This window comes from Carassius gibelio, chromosome A19 (assembly GCF_023724105.1).
Source record: "Carassius gibelio isolate Cgi1373 ecotype wild population from Czech Republic chromosome A19, carGib1.2-hapl.c, whole genome shotgun sequence".
Lineage (NCBI taxonomy): Eukaryota > Metazoa > Chordata > Actinopteri > Cypriniformes > Cyprinidae > Carassius > Carassius gibelio.
In genome coordinates, this window is record NC_068389.1 from 21,159,693 (window position 1) to 21,182,175 (window position 22,483).

The window sequence follows — 22,483 nt, forward strand, 5'->3', positions numbered from 1 at the left end:
GTAAGTCTGTAGTATTTATAACTATATTTTTATTAAAAAAACAATAGAAGCTCATAGCATGTCCTCACTTAGACATCCAAGTATGTATATGTATGTATGTATGTATGTATGTATATATATATATATATATATACACACACACACACATATATATATATATATATATTGTATTTTTTACAACCCTGGCCAAAGTAACCAGCCCATGTGGCTTACTGAAAAATCTATATGCTTCAAGATAGTGACACTTTAAAGCAAGGCAGCATCTGGAGAGCAGAGCAGGACACTGTCACACGCACACACACACAGTGTACACACTCTCATGCACACAACAAGATCTTCGGCCAAGAGCCTTCCTCACGGCTATAAAACTGTTAGCGATTCGGGGAAGGCCCTGGCTTGCACAGCTCGTGGAGGATATACAACCCTGAGTGCACACAACCACCGCAGCTACAGAAGGGGTCGCCAGTAACCTCCGTGACCTTACAGAACCCAGTGACCTCCACAATGCTACTGAGGACAAATGCTGCATGTGCAATCCAATTAGATGTTGCCATTCAAAAAAACAACAACTGAAATAATTGAATGTACGGGAATAAAGTAAGGGAACAACTAGAGGTGTGCACAAATAGTTGAATATTCACTGCATTGATGACTGCAGATAAGCACAGCTGTAGCTCGAGTGAGCCAAGAAGAGAGCTTCTGATCTTGCCAAATGATCTTGAGACATATGCTTCCTTTGAGTTTCCTCAAGGTAGAGTGGTTAAAGAACAGAAAACACAAAGCGCTGTAAGAAACTTTGCCTAGCACACTGTTAGCTTTTTGTCTCTGGAACGTCTTTGCAGTCACATTCTTATTGTTATCAGCTGAAGAGCCAACTTTCATGTGGATATTATTGTTTTTCTCAACATTAAAATGATGTGAGACAAAATAAACACAATAAACATAAGCTGACCCAAGTGTATATACTGTACTGCAATTGACACAGTTTTTTTTTGTTTGCTCTGCTTGTTCTTATATATATATATATAAGAAAAGAAAAACCTTGAGCTATAACTCAACTACGTTGTAGAACATTGTTGTGTATAATGCCTAATCATAAGCTTGTTCAGAAATGATGACAAAAACTTGATTATTAAAAAATGTTATTTAAATAAATATGAAAATATTAGTTTATTATGAGCCCAAATATCCAAATGAAATATTTTTGAAAAATAACCCACCTGGGTGATTAGGAGAATTCCGAATCGTCGACTGCTGGAAGCTTGAGCTGATTAGATTTGATGGTCTGTGAGAGGGTGTGCAGTCAACATTGTCCTGAACAGAAAAATGGAGAAGGTCAGACAGTTCAAGCTGGAACAGAAAAAATACATACGAAGAAATGCATGCGAGCTGATGTCCCTGCCAGTCTGTGCCATGACCAATCGCCCCCAATACTTTATGAGAATATTAGCATATAGTTAGCTCATGTGTATGCTCCTAATCTTTAATGGAACTGCTCATCCCCAAAGTGAGGATTTTGTCATCACTTGCTCACCTTAAAATTTTCCTGTACGATTTATTTTCTTCTATCAAGTAAATGAAGATGATTTATAAAATAAAAAAAAATATATATATATATATATATATATATATATTCTGGTCATTCTTCAATATGATGAAAGTGAATGAAGATTGAAAGAAAACAGGGCTGCTTGATGATGTCAAAAATATTAAATCACAATTATTTTGGTTAATATAGGAATCACGAGATTACAATACTGTATACTGCTTATGGCATATACATTTTAATAAATAATATTAAATATTATATAAAAATAAATAAGATGAACTTTGTTGGAGTGCACTCTCCTAACCTACGGAAAACTACTAAACTTTTAGCTAATGGTGAAAGTGCAGTGCTGTCAAGGAAATGGGTTCATATTTCATATTTTAATGTCAGTCATTGAAAACAATAAACTGCATAGTAAAACTTAATTAATCACGCATCCCTAAAACCAAGGAACAACAACCTTATCATAAAAATTTTCAAAACAGGACGGAAAAATAGCCTATTATTTCTAAATGATGAAGTTTTTTGATAACATTATAAGTAGACCTCAGAAAACAGTCCACAATAATAAAAGGCAGTTCATGACCCCTTTAATGTCTTAGTTTCCATATCAGGTATAATTTAAAAAAATGAGAATACACTCCAATATAGATTTGATCTCTGAAATAATACATCAGCTAGGTTATTTATTTATTTATTGGGGAAAGTAAAATAACATGATAAGTTATGTCCATATCCTAAAACAAATGCCAATGCACAAATATACAGTATAGCATGTGTACCAAATGCAAAAACAGAATCAATGTGAGCAAAAAATATATATAATGCATGCCTTTGACAGTGGCAATTATATGCATACATGTGTGTATGAAAGTCCCATCCATCATTCCCAATGCATCAACATAGAACGACGAACAAAAAAAGCCAAACTATGCACACAGCAACGGCTTTGCTCTCAAACCACACACACAATCTCACACCATATAATTCAAAGCAGCATACTCAAAGCTGGAAGAAATAGTCCAAGAAAAAAATTATAAAAATAAAGCCACATTTTCAATTTCCAGTTTTCTAGGAAACCTGAGAACATGGAAGCCGAGTTTCCAGGAACTAGCCTCTGCCAGAGGTCCCCATTCTCTCTTTTCAGTCTGCCTTCTTTCTATTTCTCTTCTGCTCTCTCTTTGCACTGCACCAAGCCAGTCGGCTCTCAAAAAAAAAAAAGAGAGAAAATATCTATAAAAATGAGAAGGGAAATTTACAGCTCTGAGAAAGCTTCTCTGAAACATTAGTCTGTGTACAGTTAATCTTGCGCAGTGTTTAAAGACCAGAAAAGTCAACAGATGCTGCAACATCAACACCCACAGAAAGTATTCAGTTTTTATTTGCTCATTTAAAAAGGGTTTAAATTGGGCCATAATATTTTAAATTCAAACTCTAAGGCTTTTTACATAGTTTTACTCTCTTCAAGAAAGCTCTAAAGTGGAACGCACCAGGATCTGTAGCAGGGGATGACAGAGGAATGCGAGAGGGTGTGTGTGTGTGTGTGTGTGTGTGTGTATTTTTCTTGGATTGGCTCCAGGCCTTGTGTCCGTTATGTAAACCTTAACCCCCAGCTGATTCCACAGGGCAACAAAGGCGGTGAATTTCCTAGAAAGGCAGGTCATGTGACCCATGTAGAGCCTTGGCTATTGACTAGGCTAAAGAGTGGTTAGAATGTCAAAGCATTTTGGAGTTGACCTCTGACCTCGAAAGCTATAACTTGGCCATTCGAGGCACTGCTGTGATACACAAACACACTGACAAACAAAAACACAACTACTCAACTTTCCCATTTGGCTCTTGGTGACCAGACCCACGGTTATAAACCTGAAACCCAATTTCAAGCCTCCTTTTGACCCATGACCCTAATCTTCATCCTCATTAACTACAAGCAACTTAAGACTTGCAACTCTCCATGTAACTTATACCTAACCATAACTAAAGAGGAGGAGAAATAAGGAATGACAGACTGACTGAACTAAATTTTCAGATAAGATACCTAGATGCTTCTCAGAAATTTTTTTTTTATAAGAATAAATAGAGAGAAATACTGGTAAGTAAGGAAGAAATTAAAAAGGGTGAGAAAAATAACTAGTAAGAAAATATAATGATAAACCGATATTAAAATTCTGGCCAATAACAATAAGATGATACATTTTTTTTCATATCAAAGCAATAAATGATCAATAAAAAAATTCTAGTTTATCTTTTAAATATTTAAATGAACCTAAAAACTAAATTAATTTAGGCATCATTATAAATGTACAGTATGATAATGTACAATATGAAAAATGGATATACAATTTGAGATTTGCTATAGATTACATTTAACATTACATTTACGTTTTTAAATATTAACTTAAAAGTATCATAAGCCCCCTTTCACACTGCACGTCGGACCCGGCAATTTGCCGGAACATTGTCGGTTCGCCTTCTGTGTCAAAGCAAGCACGTCCCGGGTTTGATTCCGGCATTGAACCCGGGTCAGGGACCTAGTAAAATTGCCAGGTTAAATCCCGGGACGAGTGCTGTGTGAACAAAAGCCAGATCTAATGCTGTGTCAAAGTGATGACGCACGTTATCACGCGAATCTTTTACCAGGTGGTTAGAAGCAAGATCAATGTTCACAACGAAACAATATGTGCAAAATGTAATGAAGCAGAGATCAGTTAGTTCCTCACTTTCCGCTCTGATGCCAAGATCGTTCGCTAGCTTCAGTGAAAGTATAACATGCCTAGCGTTTTCGACTCATACATTACACGTCGCGCCCTGATGTCAAGTGTCTTTACGGGATCTTTACGGGTTGTGTGTGAGAGCACGCACATATCCCGGGTAATCATTGGCAGTGTGAAAGTGCAAAATCTAGCGACCCGGGAACAATTGCCGGGACACCTTACCCATGTATTTGCCGGAATCTGAAAGGGGCTATAAAAAAATATGAGAAAAAAGCATGCACACTTTCAATGATACTGATAAATCTCTGAAAAAAAAAATAATAATAATTTAAACAAGAAATATCTCTTAAAATCACCAGCACCACTATGGAGTGATAAACTGTAGGCATTTTGGTGTAACTGTTCTTTTTGTATGCAATGTTGTGATTCATAAGTCAAAAAAGTTTAAAATAAATAAAATAAAAAAATCAGATATATTACTATGTATTATATTATGAATTTTTGTGGGCACGATAATCATGTAGTGAAAAATCTTATATTGTGACAGCCCTAAAAAAAAATCATACAATACAATATCAGTTGTATTTCACATTATCATTAGTTCGTAATTCATATAAATATGTCTTTCATTTTTATCGTTATCTTTGGATTAATTTCAATCCAATGCCACTTGATTTTATTTTGTTTATTAATCATTTAAATAATTTTAAGTAATTTGGTCCTTCGTAGAGAGTTGATGCATCTGTAATAAATAAATGCTAGAGCAGAATATGGCCTCTTTAATGCTGAGGAAGAGGAAAAGAGTAGAACCACATTACAAGCCAGGGTGCCTGGTTGTGTATGCCTAAAGGGAATATTTGGGCTGTGTTGCCCCCCTGCTTGGGAAGATCCAGGCCAGGTGCCTGTGGCTCTGAGAAACCCCTGCAGAGATATATACGGCCACAGACAGAGGGCGGCCCACACCCCTGCCTTCACTCTATGCATCCAAGCTCTGCCACGTTCACAAGCAACAACCGCTTGTATAGGCGACCCGGGTGGGGGCAGGGAAGAGGGGGGAGGGTCTGAGAAAGAAAGAAAGTTTGTGGAGGTGCTGGATAGTTTATAAAAGTTAAACGAAAGGAATCATATTAGAGAGATTTAGAAGACAAGCAGAGTCAAACAGAGAGAGAGAACTGACTGCGTAGCCCGGGTATAAATAGCAACAGTCACCACTTTGCATGTCAGCTGTGTGGCACCATGACAACGCCATGGTGACGAAAGGCATGCGGACATGCCACAGAACCCTTGGGATCCACTGCGCTGAAGCAATGAGTCCCCTCATACTGGTTCAGGAGCATTTGTGCATATGAGCATTCAGGTTTCCGTGCATATTTCATTTGAAGAGTCAGCAAAGCTCTGACTCCATTGCTTCAGAGGGAGCAATACAGATACTGCTATACTAGTCTTTACCTGGTAGTTTGGATGATGGAGGAAGTAGTCTGGGCATCCAGCTAAGGCCATTCTCAGTGTCACTGAGCTCGGTGTTATCGGTAACATGCACCTCCAAACCCCTGCACAACAGCCTGAGAGAAAAACAGAGAGAGACTTGGTTAACATCACAAATTTACCGAATTATAGTTGGGATCAACACTAAAAATGAGAAACTATATTAAAATAATAAACAAATTATGATTACCCCTTTTGCAAAAAGGAAAAACATATATTGGTAATTATATAACATAATATATTACAAGGTCTATGGTTTCACCTGAAAGCTGAATTATGACATCAATTTTAGGAATTATGAGCTCAGAACAAATTAACATTTTCATCTTATGAATAGTGAATTTTTTTTTTTTCGCCTTGAAGTGAAAATGACTCCACAAATTATCTTGGTATCCAGCATGATCCAAAGAGCTTTTTTGTGCTCCAGTAAAAGCAATGAAATCTGTTTTATCAAAGTTGCTTTTCAACTCATTCCTATGCTCCCAACTTACAGAATAGACCAATTTGGATTGTTTTAGCCCAACAGTTAAAGCATGAAATACTATTTTAATCTATAGCATTTTACATAACATTTACCTATTTTATCTCACCATTCTGCCTTTTTTTCTTGCAATTTAAGTTTATCTCCTAGTTCGAACTTAATAACTTAATTCAACTCAACAATTGTGAGTTTGTAAATTCTGAGGGGAAAAAAGCCAGAAATGTGGGATAATAAATGTATGATTCTGAGCCAAGGGTAAAAGAGAGAATGATGAGTTGATTTTTCTTACCAGAATTACCACATATAATCTCAGAACTTAAATAGAAAAAAATAAATTGCCAACTGGCATTTTACGCCAACTGATAGGCTCCACCCCCACAAAAAAGTTTCATCACTGTTTGCAAACACTGAAATTGTTCTATACTCCTACAGATAAACTAATCAGTGCATGTGGTAAACCAATCAAGCACTAATAGACATGGGCAGTTTGTGACTGTAATACTTTGTCAGCTGTAGCACTTTGACAGCCAGCTTGTTTGAGACAGCATGCTACATGAACAGACTCTACTACTTAAAATAGCACATCATTTCAAACTTATCTCGAGAGAGCTGGGGGCTGTGCTGTGGTAGGGCTTAAAAGGGGAATTGGGAAAGAAAGAAAGAAAGAAAGAGCTGGAGAAAGACAAAAAAAGAATAAACTGAAAGTTTTGATTTCAATCCTGGAAATTTTGGATACAACATGCTTGAAAGCACTTTTTGACAGGGTACTTTAGCACCGTGTGAAAGTCCAAACTGAAGATCAGTAAGCCCAAACATGTGGTGCTCAACCCTGGAGCAGCTGAACAGCAAGAGCACAGCACCAAAACCTCAAATTAACATCCAGCATTGAAAGACCGTTCAAGCCTGCTATGCATCAATGGCCAAGCTCATTATACTGACAGAGAAGAAAAGCGACACTCATTCACACACATACACAGTGATTCTTGCTGATGATTGAGACCACACTCAGTTGTCTCTGCTAGGCCAGCAAAAGTGGTATCAACTCGTCTAATATGGTAAAATGGTGGCGTTTTCTTTGAATTCAATTTAATTTTTATTAAGTTAAAAAATGGGTGGTCAGGGTTCCCTGAAAAAGTTGATTAACCTTAAGAAAGCCTGTCAAATCAGGCTTGGTAGCCAAATAAGACAGGTTCTTGTGATCAAAAACAGACTATTAAACATCCTAAACTTGGTGGTAGATGCCGTTTATCATGAAATTCTTTATTTATCATCATTAAAAACAACAATTGTTAACCAAGGTGCAGTACAGTGTGTCCAAAAACAGTCAATAATAAAACCAAATATCATTAAAAACAACAATTGTTAACCAAGGTGCTGTACAATGTGTCCAAAAACAGTCAATAATAAAACCAAATACTACATAACTGATTGCACGCACATAATATCAGCAACTACACAAATTATCTAAAAGCCAAAGAAAACAGATATGTTTCAGAGCTTCACCTTAGAGTCATGTAGCGTAGCAGCAGTTCTTGAAAAAAGAATGTTCCATTGTTTCGGTGCTGCAATGGCAAAAGCACGATCACCTCTCAGTTTCAACCTAGCTCAAGGAACATTTAGTAGTCTCTGGTTGGATGACCTCAGAGACCTTACTGGATTGTGAATGAACAGTAGGTCAGAAAGGTATTCAGACTCTAATCCGTTTAAGGATTTAAACCAGCAACAACATTTTAAAATCAATTCTATAACCGACTGGAAGCCAGTGCAAAGAAATTAAAACTGGAGTAATGTGCTCTCATTTCTGCACACCAGTAAGAAGCCTGGCAGCGACATTCTGTACCATCTGAAGGTGGGAAAGAGATCACCTACTTAATGCCCATATTAAGGCAATTACAGTAGTCTTGTCTAAATAAATGCATGAAACACCTTTTCAAAATCTCTAAGAGACATATATTTACTATTGTGCTAATTGAGTCCATGTTCCTCTTGAACTTAGTTAATAAAACATCATGAATTATGGTAGATGCATCTCAAAGAAGTTTGGATGTGTTCAAAGAGCATGATCTATAACGTCTGGACATGCCAAACAGTACACACTGACTTACTCATGTATCTGTGTCATAATCTGAAAACCACATGCCTTTGGTTGACGACAATGAAGTCATTTTAAACAGAACATTTTGAAGAAACTTGTGAAATCGCCATGGTTGAGGTTTTAAAGCCTGCGTGAAGTCCAGATGCATGACAAATCGGCTTTCCGTAACTGCCTATGTGCTTTTTAAGTTCACCAGGGTTTATTCTCTGCATCATCTGGTGATTCAAAGAATAAAAAGAGACAGAGGCCCTAACTTGATGTTGAAATCTACTGCAGAAAAAAAAAGGAGAAAGACTTTCCAAGTTCAAGTGGATCCAGTTCATTTATCTTCACCTCCCATAGTTTTGAGCGCTGATTGACAGAGGCTCTATTGTTGTCAGTTACATAATCCAACCTGTTATTGTTAAGATATCAGACACTACATAAAGCTGCCACATACCGATATGGTCCACCAGTGTTTTGGGTAGTGCTCCGCACAAGAACCGACAAGAAACCACTGTGTTTAGACCAAAGCACAACCAGACTTGATGATGAGAAATATACACAAAGCTGTTATGGGCCAAAACTCATTGTTTAGAGATGGATAAAATGCTTGATGTACCAGGGATCCCACCACTGCCTCTCATGTCTTCTGAGGAATTTCAAGGCCTAGGTGATAACTCCAAGAGTGTCCCATCCTCCCTTTAGTAAGTACATAAACACAGGTCAAGTGCCCCTCTTTCCTTCTTAACAGAGTCTTAGCATTCTTTCTGGAATGCTCAATTAGGTGTACAAGACAACCACTGAATCCTACTGTCAAGAGTCACTCACGACCATCGGTCAGGAAATCCTGTAGAGAAAGCCAAGGCAACCAGATCAAATGGATCCAAAAATGACAAAGATTAAGGTGCCATAAGCTTCACGTCTACTGTGACTTTGGCGATTCTAAATGCAAACAAGTACTGTAATGTATGCTGGGAAATGCCAGGATGCATCATCCAGCTTCTCTTTACATTGTAGTTGAACAGGGTTGAAGCTGGGCTAATCAGTATGTTGGCATGAAAAGTGGTATGCATGTAGAATTTAGTGACTTGAATATCCATGTGAATGATAATTGCTCTGAAAAAAAAAATGCAAGTCTTTTTAGCTCTACAGGTGCATCTCAATACATTAGAATGTCGTGGAAAAGTTCATTTGTTTCAATAATTCAACTCAAATTGTGAAACTTCTGTATTAAATAAATTCAATGCACACAGACTGAAGTAGCTTAAGTCTTTGGTTCTTTTAATTGATGATTTTTGCTCACATTTAACAAAAACCCACCAATTCACGGTCTCAACAAATTAGAATATTTCATAAGACCAATAGAAAAAAACATTTTTAGTGAATTTTTGGCCTTCTGGAAAGTGTTCATTTACTGTTCATGTACTCAATACTTGGTAGGGGCTCCTTCTGCTTTAATTACTGCCTCAATTCGGCGTGGCATGGAGGTGATCAGTTGGTGGCACTGCTGAGGTGGTATGAAAGCCCAGGTTTCTTTGACGGTGGCCTTCAGCTCATCTACATTTTTTGGTCTCTTTGGTCTCATTTTAATCTTGACAATACCCCATAGATTCTCTCTGGGGTTCAGGTCTGGTCAGTCAAGCACACCAACACCAAAGTCATTTAACAAACTTTAACAAACTGCTTTTGTCAGTGTGGGCAGGTGCCAAATCTTGCTTGAAAATTAAATCAGCATCTTCAAAAAGCTGGTCAGCAGAAGGAAGCATGAAGTGCTCCAAGATTTCTTTTTAAAAGGGTGCGGTGACTTTGGTTTTCAAAAAAACACAATGGACCAACACCAGCAGATGACACTGCACCCCAAATCATCACAGACTGGACACTGGACTTCAAGCAACTTGGGCTATGAGCTTCTCCACCCTAACTCCAGACTCTAGGACCTTGGTTTCCAAATGAAACACTAAACTTGCTTTTATCTGAAAAGAGGACTTTGGAACCTGTTTGCATCCTAAGGAATGAATGGTGCTAAGCTAAATGCCAGCATAGTGGTGCCGCATGCTACAGTGATCGACTGCATGCTCTGAGACGGGAGAGGCGTGTATCAACTCGTCTAATATGGTAAAACGGTGGCATTTTCCTTGAAACAGCATCATTTAATTATAGCCTCTCTGATGATGTATTTTGATTGTTTCACCATTTCATGCACAAAATGTGGATAAGCTACAACAGGTAAACATTTCAGCAGTGTGGATGCACATTACTGTGACCAAAATTGAATTTACAGTAACAATATGTAAAAACTGATAAGGTGAAATATCAAGTTCAATTACCCAATTAACTGAACCTGAATTACTGAAACTTTATTTTAAGTTTTCTTTAATTTGGGGTTTTTGTAAAAAAATAATTTCAGTCTGAAAGACTAAGGCTAAAGACACGAGTAAATACCTTAAACCACCACATACCCAAGTAAACAGGTAAAAATGCCCAGAACCTTCCAAGACTTCCACTCCCGCCACTTTGAAGGAATGTTGCTTGAAAAGAAGGTCCATTTTTTACACGTCAAGCTATGTTGATTATTGGTCAATAGTGCATCTGTTATTGACTAATAATGTATATTTATTATTGGATACTGGATATTGAATTGTTCTCTACATTTAAACAGTAATCTTGGCTAATAGGGTGATTCAGGTCAAAGGTCACCATTAATTTGTTTAAAAAAAAATTTATACAACAAAGTTAAGCTTTTGCTATGAATGAAATGACTTTTACAATACTAGACTAGCAACCATCATAGCTGATCTGTTCATAAATAACTGTTATATTGGACAAAAGAGAAGAGTGGTACATTGTGCCGTATTGGATTGCATGGAGGGTCTTTAAGCTTTGGAAGACAGCAGTGGTACGGTGGGGAGATCAAAAGAACTACTGCCCTGTGATGGATTGACGGTCCATCTGAGGAAGCTAGGTATGTGTGTGTTCCAAGACTCCAAAATCAGGTCAGAATTAGAATCTATCAAATATGGACCACACACACAAAACAAAAGAGCTAGTGAGAAAAAGAAAAACCAGACTGTAGACAGAGTCTGAAACGCAACACAAACCGACACAGGTTCCCACTTACTGTCTATGCAAGCCAGCGGAGTTTGATGGGTTATGACAGTTCATGTGTAGTTTTAGTGAACTCCTACTTTAAATAAACCGCCTATGGATTGACCAAAACCACTTTTGTATAGACTTCAGCAAGTCTGACCAAAACAAACAAAATGGGTCTTGGATCAGTCACCAGTGGTTAAATTAAGAGCACATGTAACACTACTCTCTGTCAAAATCTTTGCTTATTCTCTCTTCCCCCCCAAGATTCCATGTGGCCAATGCTAATAATAGTGCATAAACTACTTTTTTTTACATTTCTTTCTCTCTCTATCTCTTGCTTTCTTTTTAGCAAGATAACTGCTGTTTCACAGAACTGTAGAGTGCATGCTGATTTTTATATTTTTAGGATGAACGCTTACATTAGGTGCTAAAGATTGAGGGAACATAGCCAGATCAACTAGGATAGTGGGAGACAATTAGCAGCATAAGAAACAATGGGGATAAGAAAGAAATAAAGAGGTTTAAGAAGGTAATGGATATAACCTTCTTATGCCATATGAACCAGGATATGCTGATGTGTTTGTGATCAAGCTTCTCCTTATTCTTACCTCCCTTAATGAACACTAGATACATGAAAATGTGAACTGAAATGACATGAAATTGAACTCTCTAGCCCTGGAGGCGGCAATTTGGAGTTGTCGTCTTGCTTCATTGCTTTTTGCAGAATCTCTGCCAAATAAAACCCACACGTTTCTAGTTGAGATGTGTGTGAGAGAGGGAGAGTGACATACTCATATATATGTGCCTGAACATGCCTTTAAAAATCCAACCCCTGCACTCGGCCAGTCTATTGTTGAACCACCGAACAACTTCCCTTCCTTCCTTGACTAAAGAAAACAGGTACACCTTCTTTGTGTTACCATGTGTGTGAGAGAGAGCGAAAGAGAGTTCTCGCAAAAGATATATTACATAACTTTCCTGGACAATTTCTTTGGACAACTGTTTGAAATGAAAAACAGCTCATTTGCATTTGTGACACATGCAAATCAAACATTTTTGCACAATCCCAAAATGTAAGATTATGTTGAATTTTAAAGTCTAATTGTAGTAGAACATCCAGATCAAACATTAGACTCTCAAATAAGAATATTAGAACTATTATCTTAAATTCATGCATCAGGTCCAATACGCATGAAAACAAAGTTAAGGCCAAATGTGCATTATCTGCAGCAAAATTTCAGAATGGGAATCATAGAACTTTCCAAGAAATCACGTCAGATTTCAGCATAACTCAAATAATAGAAATAAATGTATTCAAATTATTTCAAAAGGTTTGTTTACAGAGACATTTTATAAGGTGCCATAAATGCAATCCAATAACTGACCCTATACATTAAAATAAAAACACTAAATAAAGGTGGTTTATTTCATTTAATCTTTAAAACTACCATTAAGTAGCCTGCATTAAAACTCAATGTACATCTTTAACTACGGTCATATTAACCAGATTAAGACAGATCTAGTCACATGACCTGCGGTGCGCTTGCGGCATTCTGAAAAGTTGAGATGTTTTTAACTCAATGCGGTGCGGACGTTTTTTCCAGGTGCGTCGCACCACGTGTGCATCACGACTGCGTCGCTTCCATTATGAGCATGCATACCGTGCGCCTACATTGGAAATAACGAACTTTAGCGCGCAAAAGACGCGATATGTGAACGGCCCCTAAGAACTGCGGTCTTCTACAGTACTTCAAATATGCCGTGGAGAGTCACAGAAAGTGACCGAATTCAAGAACATTGTTGCGTAATCTTTCAAGCAACGAATAAACACCACAAACTTGGAGAATGCAGTGAAAACTTCTCTTCTCGCGTCTGCCCTAGATCCTCGGCACAAACATCTCAGGTTTCTCGATGAAAACACGAGAGAAGTAAGAAAAAAAAAAACTTTTTTGAACATTATCAGAACATTTTCCTTGATGTGAGTGGTGCGGATGCAGCCGCCGCCACCAACGATGAAGAGGATGCAATGCCCAGTCGTCGGAAAAGGCTGAGCCAGTTCTTCAGCCATGATTACAGAGAGTCCAGCCGAGACGAGTGGGAACAGTTCTTGCTGGAGCCATGTATTCCACCAGATGATGATCCCATTCAGTGGTGAAACGAAAACACGAAGCGCTTCACAAAACTTATTCGCTTAGCACACCGTTATTTGTGGGTCCCGGCAACGTCTATGCCGTCAGAGCGCATTGTCTCCGCGGCCTGCCTTATTGTTAACAGACTAAGGAGCCAACTTTCCCCCGATCATGTTTACATGCCCATATTTCTTAACAAGAACATGTAAAACTATAGAAAAAAATAGCAAAAAATATTTGCTGACAGTTTAAAAGTTTAAAAGTTAAGTGTAGGCTACGCTGCAGGCTGCTTTACGTTTTTTCTTTGTTCACTTTTTTTTTTTTATCTGTACTTTTGTTTGTTTGCACGAATTGTTCAAGGTTTTCAGCTACAAAACACAATGTGTAATGTTCAAGCTTATTGTGTGTAAGCTTGTTCAAAATGACGGAAACAATAAATGTTGCTGAAAAATAACGTCTCTTTCATTAAACTTAATTTAAATAAACGAATATTCGAATATTAGTTTTTTGTGAGCTCAAATATTCAAATGTGATCTTTGCGGAAAATCCCCATCCCTATTATTTTCACAAATCAATGAGAAGCATTATACATGCATACACGTAAGGTTGCTGTGCTGTATTAAAGCTTTAATCAGAATAAAACCATAAATTAAAAGCAAAAACAGAAGCAGTAGCATTTACAAACAACAGCATATCTATACCATATTTTGGTTGTTTATAAATACAACCAAAGCACATTCTGAGCTTGAGGGCCAGGATGCTCAGGTTTTTGTCAGAGAATGGACAGATCGGTGAGGAATAAAGTTAAATTATGTGAAATATAATGTGTTTTTTTTTTTTTTTAAATGAAGCACGAACACATGTTAGACTGCACCCCATAAAAACAATTAAGCCTAGGGGGGAAAAACGGTAAACCACCCATTTAACATTAATGAGACAGACAGGTATTTAATTAGGCTGCTGTCCCTTTAAGACCGAATGAATATAATATATTTAACGTTACCCTGTTTTATGGAAGCATATGGGTAGCATTATTCAATTTGGGATGTAATATGCAAAATGACAATGCAATATGTAAAATGGCAATGCATTTCTGTATTTACATTTACATTTTCCAATACATTTGTGCAACGTTTGGTGCAAAATGAAAATGAAAATTAAATTACATAATTTTAATTTGCCATTTACTACACCAGTTTTAATATGTAAAATGAATATTAATTTTAACGCTTTATAAGTTGCAAAATTAAAATGAAAATGTATTACAGAAATGATTAGATATGTCTAACATGTTAAAGCAAAAACTGTGGCAAAATGATCATTTAAATGCTATTTTTCTTAATTGCATTAACACTCACAGTCAAGACACTTACGATTGCATTTTCATTCGGTGTCCCGCAATGAATGTAGCAAAACTCAATGTGCACATTGAAAATGCATTCCGAGCCGATCACGTGTCCCCGCCCTCGCGCCACGTCAATCATTGTGTGAAGAAGGCGGGGCTTACAGAAGGTCAGAGACTCAAGTCTCAAGAAGAGGATTCAATCAAGTGAGACAACATGGACAAGACAGTTGGTCCGTGTATGTTTTGATCATTTCGGTTTATGGCTTCAATATTTCATTCGGACTTGTGGGCGGAGCTGAAACGCTGCTTTCATCTGATTGGTCGAATCGGATCGGTTGTCATCTGACAGCCTTCAGCTGAAATGTCTGAAACTACACTCACTGTTAATTAGCATAATATTTGAATCAGATGTAGCTGGGCACATAATTCCTGCTGCTGAGACCTGCAAATTATTTCTAGGTTGTAGTATTGTATGAATATTGTCCCACTGATAAAAACAGTGCAAATAGTTCTGTCCCTTTGGATAACAGTAAAGTGGAAATAAATATAGTTAAATTTATGAAATAAAATTAAATAGGATTTTTTGGGAAGGTAAGTTTTGCCAGTTATACAAGCAACACGAGTCGGACGAGTCTAAAGATATGAGCTGAATTGGGTGAAACATTAAAGTTCTAGTCTGTGTCAATTACTCTCATAATAAATAATAATAATAATAATATTAACTGTATTTTTCGGTATAAGTTGCATCAGTCCAAAAATAAGTCATGACGAGGAAAAAAACATATAAGTCGCACTGGACTATATGTCACATTTATTCAAGACCAAGAGAAAACATTACCGTCTACAGCCGCGAGAGGGCGCTCTGGGGTAGGCTACAGGAGCACTGAGCAGCATAGAGCTAATTTTACTATTTTTATTTAGAAATGTAACTATATTCATTTTTACAATTATTTATTAATGTCACACACACACACACACACACACACATACCTAGTGCCTTATGACTTAAAAGATGAGAGTGGTAAATGTTACAGACATGGAACTGTTCAGTCTATTATTGATTTTAATTTCCACTTCACTGTTATCCAAAGGGACAGAACTATTTGCACTGTATTTATCAGTTGGACAATATTCATACAATACTACAACCTAGAAATAATTTGCAGGTCTCAGCAGCACGAATTTGCCCAGCGACATCTGATTCAAATATTATGCTAATTAACAGTGAGCGTAGTTTCAGACATTTCAGTGCTTCACTCGCACTGACTCTTATTTTGCCTGAAAGAATGACAAGACCGAGCTGAAGGCTGTCAGATGAAAACCGATCCGATTCGACCAATCAGATGAAAGCAGCGTTTCAGCTCCGCCCACAAATCCGAATGAAATATTGAAGCCATAAACCGAAATGATCAAAACATACACGGACCAACTGTCTTGTCCATGTTGTCTCACTTGATTGAATCCTCTTCTTGAGACTTGAGTCTCTGACCTTCTGTAAGCCCCGCCTTCTTCACACAATGATTGACGTGGCGCGAGGGCGGGGACACGTGATCGGCTCGGAATGCATTTTCAATGTGCACATTGAGTTTTGCTACATTCATTGCGGGACACCGAATGAAAATGCAATCGTAAGTGTCTTGACTGTGAGTGTTAATGCAATTAAGAAAAATAGCATTTAAATGATCATTTTGCCACAGTTTTTGCTTTAACATGTTAGACATATCTAATCATTCCTGTAATACATTTTCATTTTAATTTTGCAACTTATAAAGCGTTAAAATTAATATTCATTTTACATTTTAAAACTGGTGTAGTAAATGGCAAATTAAAATTATGTAATTTAATTTTCATTTTCATTTTGCACCAAACGTTGCACAAATGTATTGGAAAATGTAAATGTAAATACAGAAATGCATTGCCATTTTACATATTGCATTGTCATTTTGCATATTACATCCCAAATTGAATAATGCTACACATATGCTTCCATAGTTTTTAGTCAGTCTATGATACTGACACATATCCAGTTTTCACCTACCTGTTTACGTTCACTTAAGCCATAACCGACTCTATTTACGTGAAACACTCCACACGATTGACATTTTGACAGCTGTGTGTGTTTTTAAATATTAAGGCCCAGGCCCTTATCGCTTACTCCAAGTTAATCGATAACGAATTGTGATTGGACGGCAATTTGGTTCTATGACACTTACTTAGATTAGGCAGTTATCGCGTGATAGATCACTTCTTCTACGACTCGCTCTGATCACCGAGTCATAAAGAAATTTTGAAATACGGGACAAAACAAGATTTTTTCAAAATAAGTCGTGACACAAAAAAAAAGAGCTGAAAATACGGGACTGTGACTGGAAAAAAACAGGACATCTCGTCACCCTACTTCAGACACTACGAAAGTATTTGTTCAGCAATTCAGATTAAATCAATAACCGCTCCGGTTTATTCAGAATCACTAGAAAGAACCAGCTCATAAGAGTCAATCTGGAATCGGACTACAAGTGCAGCTCTGTTGATTCGCTAAAAAGAACCGAGTCATGAAAATCATCTGGTCAGGAATACGACTATACAGTCGCGCTGGATGTTTTCGATTCACTAAAAAGAACCGGCTCGCAGGAGACATTCATTTGGCGAACCTGTCTACTGGCCGGGTGTACGTGTTTTAAAATTTTAACTCACTGTCGGGTGTGTGTTTAACTCACTGTAAGTTAAAGACTTGGTGTGTTTCGCGCTGTTTGCCCACTAGCGTTTTAACAATCAGCAATGCATTAAAACCTGTCTGTCAGTGGTTCAGTACGATGTCCATATCGTTTGATCCGTTAACAGATCACCAAAATCACACTAAGAAAATGATTTGGTTCCAGTATTTTATTAAAATATATATATATATATATATATATAAAAAAAGAACCGGTTCTCGATTGCCAATCCTAAAGAAGAGATGACTCAAGCACGACCTATAGGTTAATCTATAAATACGATATAAATAAATGAACTATTTAAGCTGTTTGTAAACACGCGTGCGCAAAGTTTACCGGTAGCCTATATATCTACTGCAAACCTGACTGTGATCGAAAATAGTTTCACTCAAAGTTTATGCATGCTTGCATCTCATTCATAAATAGCAAGTTTACCTTAAATCGAGCCGATTGTGAAATATGTGAGACCCCAGTTTGTTTACTGGTATGGTTTGACCGTAAATTATATTCAAAACACTTCTAGATGTAGCATGAGCACGAAACCATATGTTCTCTCACACCCCCATCCATCCAAACAATCTGGAATACTCACCTCCAAATCGGTAGGCTATTCTTCACGGGGAAAGAACGGCGAAGTGTAATTAAAAGAGTGGGTGTTTAAAACTGGATGGTTTTCTGTACACGTTGACAAACTGTGCACAGAGTTAAACGTGATCCTTGTGATCCTGCATGTTGTACGAGGTTAGAGCCGCGTCCGCACAAGTTGGGCTCAGCTGACTGCTTCAAACACATGAGGGCGAGGAACTCTTCCAGCCCCGCCCCCTTACGCACAAGACACACCTCCTTAGTTACAGACCGCATACTGTAACGCATTTTTCTAAACTTCAGATGTACACCTTCAGAATGATCTGACTGGTTGTTTTGTCTGTTTTAGTATAAGCTTGATTGGCACATATAATCATTAACCCTTTGGTAATGTTCGGTCATTTTAGACAGATTTTTTTGTTTGTTGAAATGTTAGAAAATCGCTACTCTAGGAAGAGTCAGTTTTAAGGACTTGAGGAAACAACTTAATATCAAGAATATGAAATTTATTAACAGACTGAACAGGAATAACTTTATTATTCCTTTGGGGGGCGCTGTAGCTCTCTTATTTAGCTAACACTTTTTCAAAATACAATATACATTTATGTGGAATTATTAGCAGAAATAATACCATCTGTCATTCTCGCAGGGATTGTATGCTTGGAAATAATTTTTAATATCTTTCATTGCGTTCGTTATTTGTAGTGCGCCACCCACCCAATAGCAATAAGATTCATGCTTTTGATAGTCCTACTTTTAATGTCTCAGCTTTCTAAATCACTTTTATAGCGAAACACAAATTATGTCTTACAGTAATGGGGTTTTCACGCTCTTTAATGATCAGATCGCTGTATTTATGTGAAACAATTCATTAAACTGTTTTCTTTGGAAAATTCCAAATATGTGAAAATTTAGGCCTATTCTCGTAATATTTAGACTTTATTAACGTAATATTTAGACTTTATTAACGTAATATTTAGACTTTATTCTCGAAACATTTAGACTTTTTTCATAGTATTTCAACTTTATTCTCTTAGTATTACGACTTCATTCTCAAAACATTTAGACTTTACTGTCATAATATTTCAACTTTATTCTCGTAGTAGGCCTATTACGACTTTATTCTCGAAACATTTCGACTTTATTCTTGAAATATTACGACTTTAATCTCGTAATCTTAGATTTTTTTTTTCAACATGGCACTAAAACGCAGTCGTAAAAAAACATCTAGAGAAAATGTGTAGCGTTTTTTATACACAGTTAGAAATCTAGTGGCTAAACCATGGAACTGCAGATGTTTTTCTTTTTTTTACTCCCGCCAGATGGCACTAATCTGCATTCAAAAACTAGATTTTAAAGGAATTGTCTCTATTTTAATATGAAATACTGCCATAATTGAAAAGTAATATAAAATATTAAGAAAGAAAATTTTAATGTGAACATTTTTAATCGTAATTATTGAATACAATTAATTAGTACCATGAAATTGTCTCAAAATAAAAAATGTATTGAACAAAAATACATAGATTTCACTGAAAAAAAGATTTACATTTCAAGTGTTCTGTTCGTTTTGACTATGAACAACAAAAGTGTTAACAATACCAGATTGTTGAGAAATGAAATAACTATCAAAAAGTAATTTCACCTTATAATAAAGTTAAAATCATAGGAAGCACTTTAAGTTCACATACACCGAGACAGGGCGGTCCTTACTGGGATGCAACTGGTGCGGCCGCACTTGAGGGTGCCCCACGGCGAATGAGCAGAGCGAATGACCGTTCTAAAAGTAATTCCAAGGATATCGTTCCTGGTATGTGGATTTCCCTAAATTCTCATACAATTAAAACAATTATTTTTAGTTTTCACAGGTGCATTCTTCATTGGGCACTGTCGGGGGACACCAACTAAATTACCATTATCACACGACCAATATAGTCCAATTCCCGAACAAATGACTCATATTTGTCGGTTCTTTCTAACTAATCAAACACTACTGTCACAGAAATTAACAACTCTTGTTAGTCAGGTATTTTTAGTTGATAAAAAAAACTATTCTAGAACGCATGACTCTATTCACTGATTCTTTTGGGGGAATTAAATACTAGAATGTACCACAACCAGTGTAGTCCGATTCACTAATGAATAATCCGAGTCGGTTCTCTTGAATAAAACAACTTAAAACTAACAAGGAGTATTAATATTGATTATGTGAAAACATGCAGTATTTTATAAAAATGAATGAAATAGATTACCATATTTTCCAGCCAATAGATCTCAGTCAGGATGGAAATTAGTCTTTGAGGATAGAAGTACAGTGTGTTCAGTGGATTGTACTGCTAACAGCATAGCCATGTTCAGATGAAAAACATTCAGTAGACAAAAACTCCATAAAACCGTTGTGAGTTGTGAGTTGAAGAAGTGTGATCTATGTGACATCTGACCTTCAGTGCATGCCATTAAAAAGACTATAAGCCTATCCCTCTCAGCCTCCGTGTTAAATTCAGCGTCTAATCTGATGAAGGTCTACAATCATGTAAGGTGAACCACAACATTGTGAAGGACACATTCAGTGTGTAAGTGATACGGCCTCATATTCTCCTCTCTTTGAACTGAAATTTCCATTACATTCCACAACGGGTAGCCTACCTTCTGTCCATGTATTACAGCACATGAGACCTACATTACATCTGATGATTTATGATATTGCCTGGTAATCAGATTACATCTTCTATACATTTGCCATCTCTCTGAAATTGCTGTACAGTACAGAATCCATCTGAGGCTTTCATCGCTTCCAGAAGTTGAAGTGTCGCACAGTGGAGACCAGAAAATCAGTTCCAGGAGCAATGGACACTGGGTGTTGACAGGATCAGAGCAGGAGGGTTTGCTTGGGATTAGCCATCTCAGAGCATATCAGTAAAAAGAAAAACGTTGCCCTCGGCCGTTCTTCAAAGAAAGACGTGGCCCTCGGCCAAACCTGGTGGGACACGCCTCTGGAATTCCAGGAGAAGCTGTTATAAGATGCTCCTATGGGACTGATACTCAACACTGAGAATGCACAATTCTGATTGTGATTGCCTAGTGAAGCCTCATATAGACAAGATATTTGAAGATGTTTTCATAGAGAGCTGATTATTATTTATGTATTTATTGGTCAGTAACAGACTTCATCTTGAGTGACACAGAGTCATTATGGCTCAATCCTTTTTTCTTTTCTTTTTTTATAAAATAACAGAACACAGGCATAAATGCTGAGAGGTCAAAGGTTAAAGTCAGGTTTATTGTTTTTTTTATTTATTATTATTAGCACATTACTGTTATACAAATTTCACTTATTTACATTCCAAGCTATCAGAGTTTCAGCTTAGGTTTTGGTCATATAACAAACAGCACCAAATTGCACATTTTTGCACAGTTTTGGACCTCTGGATCAAAGGAAGGTGAAGGTAAATACCATTTCCTGTCTATATCATACACTATGCACATTTAAATAAAAAACTGCATATGCTGGTAAGGTATGTTTTGAAGCATGGCTGCTGGTTTGAGCTGATCATGTGCTGGTCCTAAGATGGTCCTAAACAACTAGCTCCTGCTCAGGACCAGTTTAGGACCAGCACATGACCAGTTTAAACTAGCTCATGCCCAGCTAAGGACCAGCTCAATCAAGCAGCAAACATAAAACATACATGCAAACTATATTATATTTTCTTTTATATTTTGTCTAATAGGTCAATAAACAGTTTCATTTTTAAATTATGTTTTACCTTTTTTTGACAATGAAAATGTCAGAGTCTGATTGTTCCCATGTTTGTCTTAAAAATGGCTTTTAAGTGCTAATACAGTATCCATTTTGTCTTTGGAGATCACAGAAAAGAGTTAACTGAATAGTAGTTACAGCGGTATCGATCTCAGAAATAACTGGTCATGGTACTGGACTGAAAACAAAATGTGGTTTTACTCATCTCAAACATAAAGAGTCATTGAAAGTTCTCTAAATTGAAATTTCCCACTGAAAATGGTTTAACCACATAAACACACTCATTTCCTACACTGGGAAGCCACATTATGTAAAAATTCCACTGGTTACTTTGACAAATGTTTGGAGGATACAGATGTTTTGTGGACCTGGTTCTCTTTTTCTCTTTCGCAGCAATCAGAGAAAAACCTTTAGTGAGTGACTTTTAGTATTACTGAAGAGGAGAGCCACATTTAACATCCCCTGTAAACACAAATGACACATTAGCCATGCTTAAGGGTCTGACAAGGAAACATTTGCACTACTGACTTTCTCAAATACGTGGACTGGTAAGCCAC

The 22,483-nt window shown here is 37.0% G+C and overlaps 1 protein-coding gene across 2 annotated transcripts in view; it reads right to left on the minus strand.

The window, feature by feature from the left end:
- The window catches only part of LOC127935668 (growth factor receptor-bound protein 10), a 50,654-nt gene extending 32,254 nt beyond the window's left edge, over positions 1-18,400 (minus strand). Inside the window, exons 1-3 of one of the 2 annotated variants that reach the window (XM_052533758.1) lie at positions 18,177-18,400; positions 5,713-5,825; positions 1,221-1,314 (exon numbers count right to left, since the gene is read on the minus strand). In XM_052533758.1, the coding sequence (XP_052389718.1) occupies positions 1,221-1,314; positions 5,713-5,799 (181 nt within the window). In that variant the 5' untranslated portion in view covers positions 5,800-5,825; positions 18,177-18,400. Of the gene's footprint in view, positions 1-1,220; positions 1,315-5,712; positions 5,826-16,908; positions 16,929-18,176 lie in introns of those variants that run through there. The other variant, XM_052533757.1, reaches the window with a different exon arrangement.
- Positions 18,401-22,483: the final 4,083 nt, after the last annotated feature.